General features: G+C 40.1%; 1 protein-coding gene across 1 annotated transcript in view; it reads left to right on the top strand.

Annotated features, from left to right (window-relative positions):
• Positions 1–13,836, top strand: part of MTX2 (metaxin 2) — a 21,758-nt gene extending 7,922 nt beyond the window's left edge. Inside the window, exons 3-9 of the mRNA XM_009710497.1 lie at positions 5,240–5,312; positions 8,400–8,476; positions 9,112–9,204; positions 9,933–9,971; positions 10,382–10,507; positions 11,178–11,254; positions 13,329–13,836. Of these exons, the coding sequence (XP_009708799.1) occupies positions 5,252–5,312; positions 8,400–8,476; positions 9,112–9,204; positions 9,933–9,971; positions 10,382–10,507; positions 11,178–11,254; positions 13,329–13,539 (684 nt within the window). The 5' untranslated portion in view covers positions 5,240–5,251 and the 3' untranslated portion in view covers positions 13,540–13,836. The remainder of the gene's footprint in view (positions 1–5,239; positions 5,313–8,399; positions 8,477–9,111; positions 9,205–9,932; positions 9,972–10,381; positions 10,508–11,177; positions 11,255–13,328) is intronic.
• Positions 13,837–15,568: the final 1,732 nt, after the last annotated feature.

Raw genomic sequence — 15,568 nt, 5'->3', positions numbered from 1 at the left:
CAGGAATTCAGTTCTCCTTTGCCTGCTTAGAATTTGTTTGGAAGAGTTTTTTTCAAAATATCAATAAACATTTTCAGTGAACGTCTTTACAGTTACTTTGGACCAGAAAACTTTAGATGAAGTAATGTGTATCGGTTTTACTACAGACATGAGAGCTAATTTTTTTCGCCCTATTCTAAAGAACTGCAACTGCTGTAATATTATTGCATGAGAATCCTAGGTGCTGGAGGAGATCCAGGTTGTGACCTACGATAGTCACCCTGTTCATTCTGTGCTAGTACTTTTTTTTCCAGAGGAGAAAAGAGTGGGAAATTTAATGTTGTTCTTTGAAATACAAGCACCCTTGCAAGGTATGACAGGCTGTGCTTCGTTAAGTGTCTTGTTTCTAGTTTCACTGTTACTGTCTTGGTTACCATGTTTAGGTGAATTTTCACGAGGGCTTGATTAACTAACTTATGTGTCACTTGGAATTCAGTTGGCCCCTTTCAGTCCCTTTCTAAGTCGATCAGCCAAATTTATGATGTTAACAATAATCTCTGATGTACTAGAATAAGCCTGGGCCCTTGATCTTTCAGATTGCTCAGCTTTTGATGCTGTGTCTTTGAAGGGGTGTTGATATCTTCATAAATTGCAGCAGAACTGCACTGGGGTGGTTTCAGCCTTCAACCTCTTGCCCTTCACTCCAAAACCACTCAGAAGAGCTGAGCTGACTCCCACTTGCTGATGGTTTCCCTCACAAGAAAAGCAAGGGTTTACTTGCCTGCTCAAATTATATATGTGAGGTACCGAAAGGGAAATGAGATGCTCAGAGCTGGAATAATCAGTGTTCCACTGCATCATTTGTCAGAGTTGGAAGCCATGGCAGTCTGATACCATCTGCACACCAAATGTGCTGGTTCTTGACATTCTACATGAGTGGTCAAAAAGGAAACAAATCCTCCCTTGATCACTGGGCTAAAGCGTTAAATGACCTAAAGACTCACAAAAATTGCTGCTTTGTCCTGTATTTTCTTTGTAGGATTTCTTTGATCTGTGCCAATTTCAGCTATTTTGGTAATGGTTCATGCCACTTACTGTCTAAGATCAGTTACTGTCTAAAATCCAATTTATCTAGTTCAATGCATCAGAAAAAAAAATGAGGTTTTCTCGCAGTGGATATTTATAAGAATGTATTGGTCACAATCCTTGTCCATCTCTTTTTCCAAAAGAAACTATAATTTCCATAAATAAGAAATGCATTCACTGTGCTCCAAAAGTCAAAACCACCTGTGGTGTTAATACTGGTAATTTCCAAAGCCTATCAGCTGGATCAATGAAAGAATGTAAATACTCTCATAGCAATGCAAATTGTAAGGCTTATTTCTTAGGCTGAGCACTCATAGTTTGGGATAGTACTGTCTCCTTTTATCAGTTAACATGTATTTTCTTAGTCAACTTGAAGACTATCCAGTGAACTAATAGTTGAAGCTGAATCAAGAAATGGATACTGTCTTACTTCCCTAGGCAATGGTTAGTTTAGCAGTGTAGATCCAATAAAGATTAAACTTCTCTCATATTGTGGAACTTTCCTTCATTTTCCTGCAGAACAATATTTAAGGAGCACTTAAAATTGAATAGGTTATGCTTTGGATACAACTTACAGCTCAACGTGCTGGTCTTTGAATGCTGTGGGCTTCTATCTTGTTAAAGATGTAATAGCAGTGTGGTTGTTTTTTGTTTGGTTTTTTTTAATTGTTGGGTTTATTGTGTGGCATTAAATGATTTTGTCTTCAACTCTTTCACTGTTCTGTTTTCTCCTGTTTTTGTGTTTCATTACTATTTCATTACTCATCTTAAAGCTGATCCTAAATAGAGACAAAGACTGAAAGTGGAATAGTTGTTGGCATGTGGATACTGAAGGGATTTGTGGGAACAGGCCTTATAAGGCTGCTGGAGAGTCAGCTCTCGTGGTCAGTGTTTCTGAACCTCACAGGAGGACTCCTGGGGTGAATGCAGAACTGGATGGATTTGCCCAATTTTAATCTTGAATCACTCTTCAGTTTCTCAAGCTCAGTCCTGGTCTGTTATCTATGAAATGTTAATCAGAACTGAAGATGACTATTCCAAGGAAGTTGTCTCAGGTTTTTGGTTTGGTGTTTACTTTAGGGTGCTTTCTGAAATTTTAAAAAAAATTTTAACCTCACTGAGGGTATACTGACTTATTTGTAAGCTTACAGGAATCTGCGCTTTATTACGCAGAGTGGCGAACATTTTTATTTAGTTAATATATATTCTCACATTAGAGCTCAATTCTAGTTCAACCTCCTCTCTCCTCTTTTCTTTATGAAGTGCAAAAAAGGCACGTGGACCCAGCGTGTTTGCATTTCTGAGATGCCAAAATGGCAACGTATTCTCAATCCCCTTTGCACTAAGCCGGAGACTGAGGTAGAATTTCCCTGCCAAATGTAATAAAAGTTGATATTCCTTGGTCTGTGGATGTTTATTGAGGGGAAGGAGAGAGAGAAAGGTCAGATTCAGATTTTTGATGGAAACTTGGCTGAACTCTTTACACTGAAAATATTTTATTTATAGTTTAGCCTCTATACTGAGGACTGTTTTTCATAGTCACAAACTGGTTTTGGTAGAAACCTTGTACTGTGTAGGAGCCAATGTATGATACGATGTACAGTAGGCAGTAATTTGCTGAAGCAGCTCATGTAACTTCAGTGTTCTGTGCCAGCATGTCTCATTTTTGAGAACAAAAATACTTCTCTGATTCACCTCCTTTTGCTTAAATGTGTCTCTGCACTTGCAAGCTTTTCAGTTATTCATGTGTTGCCCTAACTCCAGTGTAGTTGAGACTTTTTTTTCTTCTGAACTTGCAGTGAGAATAGTACATGCAGTTACAAAATTCGTATCTATCTTAATGTAGAATTGCAGAGTTAATTTAGTGCCTTACTGTGAAAGAAATTAATTTGATAAGCCTAGACCAAACGAAACTTCATGTATTTTTGGGATGAAGTTCAGCAGATAAGGATTAAGTAGTATGGTAGAAGTTCACTCCACTCCTCCCACCCAGGGATGAAATTCATTGGAACTGTTGTTTGATGCCATCAGTTCTGCTGCAGCACAGTACGGTTGAGATGATGTTGTTAGCTACTGGTAGAGCTTTCAGAAAAACGAAGTCTGTGTACCAGTGGAGTTAGAGTGTATGTTTTTGGTGGGTTAGATCATGTCCAGCAATGGCATAGGAGCACATGTTTAATCTAAGCTAAAGTCTCTGCATTCTTGTCTCTTAACTGTTTCCAAAGAAGTTGCATATGAAGCCCCAGTTTGGGCAGAAGACACGATGTATATAACAGTAGCTGGAACAGCCTGGACATTGCTAGGTACTGCAGAGCCAGCAGGTGAAGGAAGAGATCTAGGATCAAGACAGACCTATGCATTAAATTCCTGTTTAAGAATTAGTCCTTTGGGTATTCTTACTGTTTGCATGGAATTTGGGATGTTAAGACAGGAAGAGCCTCAATTTTTGGTGGACTCTGGTGGGTGCACAGACTTAGAAAGTGGGGTGGTGTCAAATGTGGCCAGAGCCTTGTATTTTCTTTGGGTGATAGTTGCACCCTTAAGCAGTAATAGAAGTTCTAGTTGGGGTCTAGTTGTTCTAAAGACCAATTTATTGCTAAATAGTTTAGGGCCTGCAGTATTTGGCTTACGTTGACCATGACTAGTACCCTTTCTTTATATGTCTGTCGCTGTGTCTGCATGTGTGTGTATAGTAATTGGCTCCCAAGCAGTGCTTTAAGTTAGAGTCAGGCTGAGGAAATCAAAAGATGTAGAAATCCGGGTTTCTGGTGGATTTTCCAGGGCCTCCACAGTTCTGAGGCAGGCTCTTTTCAGCCATAATCAGTGTCTTGTATAGCAGCTTGTGACCATAGTTCCTTGCTTTAAATTGTGATTTGGATTTGAGTTAGGTCATCTAAACTTGCAAGAGCCAGATGTCGTAATGGACTGTGCAGTTCTTGGATTTGGTTGGAAGAGGACCAAAGCTTTTTGCTTTTTTTTCCCCTGGATTGAGTTAGGGATTGGGAATAAAGGAGTTGAAGAGCACAGGAGAGAGGAGAGGGGCTGTTTGGGTTATTTTTGTTTGCCTGATGGATATTACAGAAGCCACAAAGTTAGGAACAGGGCTGATGCCGGTGTTAGTTCATGCCTTATGGTCTCATTTAGAACAGAGGTGAGCAATCTCAAGGTTAAGGTTTAGGTTACTTTTATGTCTATGATTAGGGTTGGAGCATCTAAAGCTATGAGAGCGCAGTTTACTGCCAGATCCTGCAATCTGAGGAGCTAAGAGGAGGCTTGTATAGAAAGTGCCGTGTTACAGCAGCATTTTCCTTCATGGTGGTAGCCTTGATGTAGGCTTTTTTCACCTCAAGCCACTGTGGATAAATAGGAATAATTTTGGAATCTGGAGTTGTGACCCGTCTAATTGCAAAGATGAAATGAATGATAGGACTTAGCTGAGTTGTGAGAGACTCTAGAGGTTAAGAGGTTCCTTATTTGCCACGTTCTGTCCAAATTGCAAGTATTTTTCATGGTATTTTGGTATTTCAACAGAAACACTAAGGATTTTGTGGTGATGGCAGATGCTGACAAAAATCAGTATCCTGCTGAGAATGCTTTGAATCTAAGGTTACAGATAGCAAGAAACAGTAAATCCATCACTTACACTTGCCATGATTCATATAAATTAAAGATAATAAATACTTCCTCTCAAAGCAGGCTTGTGTTCTGACAGTATCGTAGAGCAAAACTTCTGGCAGCTATTGTAAATATAATGTAGGAAGGTGCTATATGTGTTTACCATGTTGCACAACGTGAACCTGGTTAGCCAGCTTTAACCAGAAGTAAGTACTATGATTTTCAGGAGGGGCAAAATGTCACTTAATTTTGTACAGCCACAGCACTAATTGTGTCTGTCAGATACTGCTTCTTTGATTGTCTTGAAAAAACAGTAAAAATAGATGAAACTTCATTAGAAGAATTCTAGTCAATGACTGGATGATAAACAGTTGTCCTAAGGAAGTTAAAAACCCCTTATTTTTCTTTTACCTACCCTTCTTTCTTCCTAAAAGCAGTATGCAAGAAGCATAAGCATGTGTCAGGAACTAGCTAAAACATAGTCAAATGTATTGAGAAGAACACATTTTTTTTGTCACTGGCGTATTAATGCTTTTTAAATGTGACTCTTCGTTTCCAGGCCTTTTTGCAAATGTGCAATCTGCCAATCCGGGTGGTTTGCAGGGCAAATGCTGAGTACATGTCCCCATCTGGTAAGTGTGGCCTTCATTTAGATTACTACGTTATACCTCCATTTTGATACCATGGCAACTACTCCTTGTCTTGCTGATAACAGTCGGTCAGTGCTACCCTGTGTGGGTTGCCTTCCCCCCTCCTTTCCCGTGCAGTTTCTCCTCTGCAAATGATTAAAAGAGTCAAATGCGAAGTAATGTTGGCACAATGTGTTACTGTGCCTGTGAATGCAGTACCTATATAAAGTGTTCAGACAGTTCAAACGCCTGGTGGAAACCTTCTCTCGAATGCCTGAGAGTGGTTGCGTCCTGAAGCAGAAAGACATAAGTTTCCAAAACTGGCTTTATTCTGCATCCAGGGAATATTCCGGTGAATGCTGTTATATTTTCCCATTGCTGGGGTGAGACAACAGTGAACAAAGATTATCTTTTTTTTACCCTGTCTGGGAGGTGATTGCCGCCAGGATGTTGATAGTGGAGATGACGGAAAGGTGCATTGTCACTGTTAATGGTGACAGGTGATCTTCCTCTGATCTATGAGACTGTCTGGAAAAATATCCAAACCCACCAACAATTAATTAAGTATTAGAAGGGTACAGAGGCTACCTTTTGCTGGAGATGGCTGGTTGCCTAAAAACGTCCAGAGGCCAGCTTCAGAAGGTTGCCTAAAAATTGGAGAGAATTGCTGAACAGAGGATGCAAAAGCCTGGCAATCCTCGCACTGTGTCCCAGATTTTTGTTGTGTGAGGAGCTACTTATTTACCCATTACCTGGCTGTCGCTGATGACTGACACATGGAAGTGCCTGTCAGTATGTGTCTGCCAGCTCTATGGGTGCTGCTGCTGCTACTGGTACTTTGGTCAAAGCAATGGAATTATGCTATTTTTAAAAAGGCAGTTGCTTGGCAGCAGTGAAAAACAGCAAAATATGGAGGTATATAAATTATTCGTTAGTAAATAAAGGTAGCTTTGAAATGCTGAATCCATGCAGAAAGGAGCATCTTGCGTGTATAGAGGAATATCTTGCATGCGCAGGAGTAGGCCTGGTGACAGTTGCATGCTTGCGCTTCTCTGTCACTCACACCCCATGTCCACACTTGCTGGCATCTGATGTTGTAATTTGGGTCTGAACACTTCCTTCTTCCTCTGAAAACAAGGAGCACAAGAAAGAAAATGATACTGCTTCAATTTTAAATGTAGGTAGAAAAACATGTATTCTTTTTGCCCTTACTCCTGGAGTCCTTATAATTTTTATTCACTTGCCCCATTTCCTTTCTTTATCTTGGTTCTTTAACGATAATTCAGACAAGGTTTTCATTTGTTCCCTTCTCCCTCCCCACCATCCTCTGTCTCGCAGCAGCAGCAAGGATCTGCATCTCATTGTTTTGGGGGAAAGGCTATTTATCTCATAGTCATCGTAATGACAAAACCCATTCTGAGGGATTCAAAAGTATGATACCAAAGGATTGTCTTAGTGTGTGAAGTACAGTCTGACTGAAACCACTGAATTCTGCAGCACAGAGAGGTCTGTGTTGCCTTCCACTACATGCAGCCTGTGGATGCAGATGAAGCCTTTGTTGGTGCGATGCACTTCATTTGTTACCCTTAGGCTGATTGAACCAGTGAGAAGTGAATCTCATGATAAAACCCATGACTGAATCTGCTGTTAGCATGAACAGTGTTTGAGCTAGGCCAAACAGTAGGTTTTTTGTGTTTTAGTGAAAAGAGTGAATGTATTGCTAATAACATATTTGGAGTCAGGCAGGTACTGATCTTGTTCTTTGGACTGTCTATTGAGAACAGAGTTTGCCCACAGCGAGAGGTGGGAAGGTAAAAGGGTGCTGTGCCCCACTGCACTGAGCAGGCTTGTTTACTGCCTTTGGGGTTGAAGACATTTTCAGTAATACAAAACATCCAGCATTTATCTCCATTTTATGGATTATTTCAATCATGTAAATAATCCTACAAGATTTAGTCTTAAATATGAGGTTGATGTTTGTCAATTGCACTTGGATGAAGGTTTGCAGGACAAGCAATCTGGTTAGGGTGGATTGGAGCAGGAACCTTCAGCTTCACAGGTTTAGAGCTGGCAAAAGGGGCGTAAGGCATCTTCTGTCATGCTTCATGGCTTGCTCTGTATAACAGGGCTTTCTCTTGTATCTCTGCCTGTGTTAAAGCTTTGGCTCAGTTCTGCACATAAGAAAAGTAACCAAGAAGAGAAGGTGGTGCTTACAGACTTGGGAGCCCTTCACACCCTGACAAGTTCCACCAGTGACACAGTCATTTCCCAGTCTGCTTTTGAGGACTGGCTGTTTTTAGGCCTACCTCATGCTGGACCTCAGGGCTCAGCATCATAGACTGAATGTTGAGCCTTACTAGCGTTAAGGTTTAACCCCATTTTGCTTCCATGATGATGATGAAGCTCCTTCCCCCTCCCAGCCCCCCAGATCGTGAGGCTGTGTGTCTCATACTGAGAACCTCTTCCTGACCCTGGGACCATGGGGGCTTGAAAATGCCAGCACACAACTGGAGAGTGAAGACTGGGGCAGCCAAGAGGAGCTGGCTGGCCCAGTTGTTCGAAATCTGAAGGACCACAGGAGGGAGAGTCAAGACCCTGCCTTGCTGAGTGTGCGTTTGCACTTCCCTTTGCTTGCTTTCCTGGGCACAGCCGCGCCTCCCGTCATCTTTTCCTTTCAGCAGCCCTTTCCCCACCAGTGGGTTAGAAGGGAGGGTGGGAACACTTTGTGTTGTAAAACTAGCCAAGGGCTGTCTGCTTCCTTGGGATTTGCCAGGTGTACTTCAGAGAAACATCGAATTAAGTCTTTCCAGCAAAGCAAAATCCATTATTAAAAATACAAGTCAATAGATCTCACTCAATAACTTTGAAATACACAGTTGCCAGGATTGCATGTAGAAGAGGTTCAGGAGGAGGAAGATGTTTGTTATTACAAACATTCTCTGAGTGCGGTATGTATGTTAGAGCTTCACCTGTGCTCATTTGAAAAAAAAACCCAGTGAGGTACCTGCAGTATTTAATTGCTTTGAAAATTGTAAATTATGTTTTACAGGTATAAAAAGCTCTTACTAAAATACATTTCTCATTTTACAGGCAAAGTACCCTTTATTCACGTGGGAAATCAAGTAGTATCTGAACTTGGGCCCATAGTCCAGTTTGTAAAAGCCAAGGTAATAGTACATTGTTTCATCATTTAGTGAATAGCACGTTTTTCTTGGTCGTTTACTAAAACTCTGGAAGTAGATTCCATGCAGGATAGCTGCATACTGGTGCCAGTTTCTGAGACTGTTTTTGTACGTGCCCTGTCTCTGGGTCTCAGAGCTCTTAAACCTGGAACTGACTGGTTTGAATCCTGAAGTGTCAGATATTGTTAAAATTTGCTTTGCTTCCCCCTCCTGCACCCAGCTCTCCCCTATATTTTTAAAAATACTGTCTTTTCACTAAGCAGTTGATAAAGCTGTATCACAGATGTAAATTTGTGTTTACTTCTTGCCACAGAAATACACTAACCAGGAGGCAGTGTGCTCAAACTGTGTTCATCTATAACTGATCGTAGTCTACATTTCTTGTAGATGAGCTGTGTTACATTACAATGATTTATTTTTAATTCTGAAGAATACTGTATGTAAAAATTGCATATGTAATTTTGTATTGAACTATGTGAGAGATCAGGATCTGAGCCAAAGCTCATTGACTTCAGAGGTCCTTGGGCCAGGCATTGCTGAATATTCCAATATCCTTTCTTACATGTGTGTGTTGTGTTTTTGTGGTTTGTTTTGTTTTGTGTTTTTTTTTTTCCCATTAGGGCCATTCTCTCAGTGATGGGTTGGATGAAGTCCAAAAAGCTGAGATGAAAGCCTACATGGAACTAGTCAATAATATGCTCTTGACAGCAGAGGTACAGCAAACCATAGTAACTCCACACACATATAAGGGACAATAGGCAAGAAAGCTTTAGGATTTTTCCCTATATTGGAAGTACTGCTTGTTCTTAGATTAGGTCATCCACTTTTGAGGTGAAAGGAGGCAGGAATAAATTCTCTGTACCCTGTGGATTGCTTGCTGAAATGTTCTTGTAGATACAAGCCATGTGTATGATTCCCCTCACCTAACTGAAGTGTGTCATGTAGCTGTAGAAGTAACCGGCTGGAAAATGCCAGTGGTTCCTGGGATCCTACCCCAACCCACAGCTGGCCAGGTACCCTGCTATCACCTTCCACTGTGTGCGTGCTCACGTGCCTAGCGGGAGGCTGGGATCCCCTGCAGTTTGCATCCGTGGCCAGTTAATGTGACGCAGTCTCAGAGTGGGAACAGTGTTGGAAATGTTGGCAAGCTGCAGGTGGCTGAGGAGCTGAGGGCAGGTAACCTGTGCGCTGAGTTGTGGGCAGCGTGGGCAACGGGAGTGGGCCTTTGGTCTCAGCTTGGTCCTGGTGCTGGGGAAGTAAGGACTAGTGACTGGCCTTTTGCCTTCTGCTTTTAATTTCTTTTCTACATTCAGAGGTCTAACAGAAGGAATGAAATGGCAACTTAATCTAATGTAGAAAAGAAAATTCTACTAGTGAGAAATTACTGTCTCTGTATTGTCCTTTAATAGAAAGTTTTAGTAACTGTTCTTTCTGTTCCTAGCTCTATCTCCAGTGGTGTGATGATGTTACAGTAGAGGAGGTGAGTGGTTCTGCAGCATTTATCTTAATTAAAATTTAATGAGAAAACACTTCTGCTCACAATTGCAAGTCCCTACTCATAAATGAAACATCGAGGTTTATACCATTAATGATACAGTCTTTTCACTTTAATTTTGCTTGCATATACGTTTTAGGGAAGTTGTGTCATTACTGGAGGTAGCTGACTGCAGAATAGGTATGGGTTTTGTATATGCTTCTGAAGTAATAGTTTTAAATCGTTATGCTGCAAACTGTAAATTCTGCGCAAGTAATTACAGCATATCACACAACTCCGTTTCTCTTTTACAGCTCCCTTTCTGATAGAAATATTTGAATATTAGCTGTTTTGTGCATAGAGGTATCTGTATCTTCTTATATGATAACACAGTACCTTTCTGTTTCTAAACAAAGATTACTCACCCGAGGTATGGCTCCCCTTACCCGTGGCCTCTTAACCGCATTTTGTCCTATCAGAAGCAGTGGGAGGTAAGGCGAAAGATGAAAGCCATTGGATGGGCTGGAAAGACGCTCGAACAGGTCAGTATGAAAAGTGAAGCTTATTTCTTTACCCTGTTTTATTTTTTCTTTTTTTTTTTTTTTTAATGGTTTGGAGAGTAACACTTTCTTGAAACAGATGTAGTAAAAAACATATTCTGTACTTAAAACATTATCGGGAGTCAGGTATTTGCCTTCAGCAGTAATAAATCTTAAATTATGTGCAGCCCGATGGGGTGGGAGGAAGGATGTTTTACCATGAGTGTACATCTCTGGTGATGTTAGTTTAGGCCATGGCCCTGAAAATGGGTTGTAAGTTACAGCCCCCACTTCCTGTATGGCATTAATGGGCACACTTTGCAGGATTGTGGCTTCCCTTGTCTAAAAAAAAAAAATCAAACCAAAACAAAAACCAACCCCCCAAAAAAACCCCACAAAGCAGTTTTGAGGTATAAGTTAGTACTTTTCATTAAGCTAAGTTATAAATGTTACGGGAAGCACTTAATCAGAATTGCCATACATCAAATGTTAGATTAAGTAACACTTAGCTACCTGCCTACTGTGTAGGTTTGACTGACTTTAATAGCTTTTGATGTTCCAACATTGTATGTTCCTTGTTCCCACCGTCAGTACAAATACAGTAAGGAGGTTATTTTTGGGAATGTTGGTATTTCCTGACAATACAGATCTTTTCTCTTGTGTGTTTTGATAGGTGCTTGAAGACGTAGATCAGTGTTGTCAGGCTCTCTCCCAGAGATTAGGAACACAACCATATTTCTTCAATAAGCAGTAAGTTACTCTTTACTGAAACACTACATCCAGGAATGTGAGATATAGATATATATCTATATCTATATATATGTTTATCCAGAGATACAGAGAGATATTTATAGATATATATCCAGAGATATAGATATATATGGAAAACTCCTGTTTCATTTTAATGGTACGTGATTAGTTGCAGAAATACAAATGTGTGATAAGAATATAAACATTAAATTTCAGAAATAAGTAATTAAAGGTTTTAAAAGGAAAGTTTTTGTAGATTTATGTTGTTTTTTTTCTAGTTATGATTTAGTTTTACTCCTGCTTGTCCTCTCTACAGAGCCTTACGCAACTTAATCTGGATACAAATGTACGCCTTTATACAGTTAATTTCTTATTAAAAATGGTACATTTAAAGCTTTACTTGTATAACTTGGGTAACATTCTCTACCAGGTACAGGGGAGTGAATGTACATCATGCCATCCTGCCCGGGACAGCTTGTCTTGCCCTTCTTAACACCAGGGGCAGTTCTGAGTGAACTGAATTAGCGTGAGGGTGCTGGTGAGTCGTAAGGAGAAGCTAGCCTTATATCAACAAAGGATCAGTTGCAAAGTGAAAACTAAGATTCACATTCCCAGGAGAGAAAAAAGGAAAAACCTAGCCTTCATGGGATGTCCTCTGCTTTCACCAGTTTCTTCCAATTGCAAAACATGTTTTTTTTTCTGTTGTTTTTTTTCTCTGCAATAATTCAATATTTTTGAAATATTATGGATTTAAATAACATCACATTAGCTCCCTCTTCTTGCCTTTGCATAGACCAGGCAAGAAATGCTCAGGTCTGGACTTCAGTTAACTACATTTGGACGGGGAGATGTCTTCAAAAGGCAGCATATGGTCTTGGTTACTTTTCTGCGTGTGTCTTTGCCTCCTAATTTTTTCCAACTTGAGACTGGGTGGGTAGTGTAAATTGAGTGGATATAGAAACACACATTATAGGAGAAGAGTTTGAATTGCATCTTCTCAAATCATTCTTAAACGTAGTAACTCCTAAATTTTCTTTCTGTATTTGTAAAGAATTGTAGCTCGGGGTTTTTTTGTTGTTTGTTAACCAGGCTTTCTTGGTATAGTTTCAACCTTTAAGCTTTTTAGCTGTCTGAAATATTACTAAGAAACAATGCATCCTTCGTCCAGTATCTTTCAGTGTGTGATTTCTGGGAGTCTGTAGGAGATAAATAAAAAAAGCAGTCTGTTGCTGACAGATTTAAGTTTGTTGTCCGTGTCTCCACTGGAGACTTCTTAGTGATCGACAAATAGAAAGACAAAAAATATCAGTTGGAAAACCTACATGCTGCTTACCTTGAACACTAGTAAAGAAGCCCTCTTAATTTACTAATATATTTGAAAAAAAATTATTTGCACATGGGCTACTTATATATAAGGTCCAAGATGACAATTCAGAAGGCTTATACCTAAAATAAGGTAGGACTGAAAACATTCAATAGACCACTGTTTCCAAAAATACCTGTTTTCTTCTGTGTAGTCCCCTTTCAAAAAAGAGGTGTTTCCAGCTGCTGTCACCCCAGAGGTCCTTTTCTTGTTGGTTGAGTAGTTCCTGACTATTGAAAAGCACAAAAAGGGAATAGGGGTTTTATGCTTTTTTTTCCCCCCTCTCCTCTCTTTCTTTTTTTTTTTTTTCTTTGTGAGATAATAGCTGGGTTTTGGGTTTTTTTTATATACATCTGCAGAGGAAAAAGGAAAACCCCCAAAAGACCTGATAAGCATTTGCCCTTGTAACAGAACTGAAAGGTGGAGCATGGATTAGTAACTCTGATATTGGATCAGTAACTCTGACCGATCTAAGAAGTGTTACTTCCATATTTCCAAGCTACCAAAAGCAAAGATAGATGCCATATTGAGAACTAGCAGTATGCTTATACACTGTACAGTTTTCCTGCATTTGGTAAGTTCAGTGTTGCCTGATTTATTCCCAATTCTTAGATTGCTTGGCTATCTAGAAGTTACTCAGAACAGCAGGTTTTTTCTTGATCAGGACTGGCCTTCCAAAATACCTGTTCTTTTTTCTGTTTGTTTTTACAGACCAACTGAATTAGATGCTCTGGTATTTGGACATCTGTTCACAATCCTTACTACTCAACTAACCACTGATGAACTCTCTGAAAAAGTGAAAAACTACAGTAATCTCACAGCCTTTTGTCGGCGAATAGAGCAGCAGTACTTTGAGGGTCATGATAAAGACAGCTCTACTACTGTTACAGCCCGATCTGCTAAGAGGTCCTTACTGAGATAAGCTTGTTGTTTGGTGGTTGGGGTGGATTGCATTTCAGTGTTGGGTTTTGTTGTTCAATTACTTGATTTTGAGAATGGAAATGTGTGTTATTTTTTGAAGCTGCCAAATCATTCTGGAGCAAGAAAAAACTCTAAAAGCGTTTTTGTGTTATAGAATAAACTGTGCACATTTAACCTGAAACAACTGTATGGGCACTTCCGTTTTAATTGCCTGTATACCACTTACTCTCAAGTGACCTTGGAAAAATATTGTGTCTGTATTTAAAAGAATAAAATACTTTAAAAAGTTTCTCTCTGATCTTTCTAAATGCCTTTCTTACTAAGTTTTTATGTCTATGTAATAAATGTCTGTGTAATGATCCTGTTGGCAGGACACCTGGAAGACAGTTATATGGTAAACTAGTTAAAATTAGTAAGCGGGGAAAGAAAGGACTTTAGAGGTCTTAAGTTTGCCTGCCTCAGCCCAAATTAATTCAGAAATCGGGTGACAAAAATGTCTCGACGCTCTGCAGCACACAAGTGATGTGATTTTATTCAGTCAGTTCTTACTTTGTGTCAGAGTAGCTCCTGGCTGTCATTACTACTACTTATGTGTGTCCTGCCTCTGCTTTTATTTCTTGTTCACCTTTGGCTTGTGGATTTAATTTTTTGTTTTGTTTTGTTCCTCTGATGTTCCAGTTTTAATCTTCAGCTTGTCTTGCTCTTTAAGGAATGAATTTGCTAGGTGAGTGTCTGTCTCACTGTTTCCACTTCCAGTATGTTAACATTGCTTCTGAACTTTGACATACTTGCTGCGGTTGTTCTCATAGCAAAAGAACTTGGTGTGAGCCTGTGGCTGGCATGCGTTGGTCCTTCTGCCTCCATATTATCCTACGGTACGTGTAGGCACGATAATGCAGCAGTAAACGAAGAAATATCATTGTGGTGCTCCAAAAACCCTGGCAATGTGGAACTTTTCAAAGTCCTTCCTGTGTGTAGGCAAGGACTCTATCTGACTAGTATTTCTTCGAACGCGTTAAATGGCACCACTCTGTTCTGCTTTGTCAGTTGTACTTGACACTTTCCCAAACGCACCAACAATCCCAGGAATGTGCTGGTGACCAAAACAGTCCTTGTGCGCTCGGAAGTCCTGGGCACAAGTGGGAACCACCTCAGGGTGTTTGGCTAGTTGGAACCCTTGTGTTTTCTTATTATGAAGTATATTCTTCTGACTGTACTCCTCAGTGTCAAAATACTTAATGGCTTGAACTGGTTATGCAATGGTCATGAGATTTTTTTGGCTGCCGTTTCCCTCTCTCTTAAAAACTGAACAGAAAGCAGCCACGTTCCTTGGATTGGCCAGGTCTCCGTCGACTCTGTGGCTCATGAACCACTACTGCTTACCCATTCCTACTGCGGGGAACTACTCTTGTCAGCTTGACTGGAAAATGGAGTTGAATTCTTACTGCCTGCTTTTTGATACAGGAGTCCTACTGGAGTCAAATCCATGTAAGTAACAATGTGTAAGGGGGTCTTGGCCTTTTATCAAATCACTCTTGCCAGGAGAGGAAAATTGCCCTTGTCCTGCATTTCAGTCTTAAAATTTCACATATGTGTGTTGAATACCTTTTCAAACTAAACCCCATCAACTCTTGACTGCATAGTGATAATTTCTGCTATCAAAGTGGTCAGTAGCTGAGACCCCAGATACTTCTTTTGAACCTGCTTTTCTGCATTAATGCAACTTCTGGAAAAACTGGAGAAGAATTTGTTGTGGGGTTTTTCTTAGTTTGGAGAGAATACTACGATATTCTCTACTTTGAGGGGAAAAAACCAAAACTCTCTAATAGTCTCTAAAGCTAGCAATGCCATGGTGATGGGGAAATCCTGTGTGAAAACTGAAGTATCTTAATCCAAAGCAATTAAACTTGCCTTTTGCCTCCTGCTATTTAGAGAGCACCATGCATGAGTAAAGATTTTAACCCAGCTTCTGTGGTTTTGGCAGTTCTTCTGCTACCAGTAGACTGAACTACAGGAGTAGTTTACTTAGT

This window comes from Cariama cristata, unplaced genomic scaffold (assembly GCF_000690535.1).
Source record: "Cariama cristata isolate BGI_N322 unplaced genomic scaffold, ASM69053v1 scaffold26211, whole genome shotgun sequence".
In the NCBI taxonomy this organism is placed as follows: domain Eukaryota; kingdom Metazoa; phylum Chordata; class Aves; order Cariamiformes; family Cariamidae; genus Cariama; species Cariama cristata.
The sequence above is the reverse complement of the archived record's forward strand: the minus strand, read 5'-3'. Positions and strand labels throughout refer to the sequence as shown.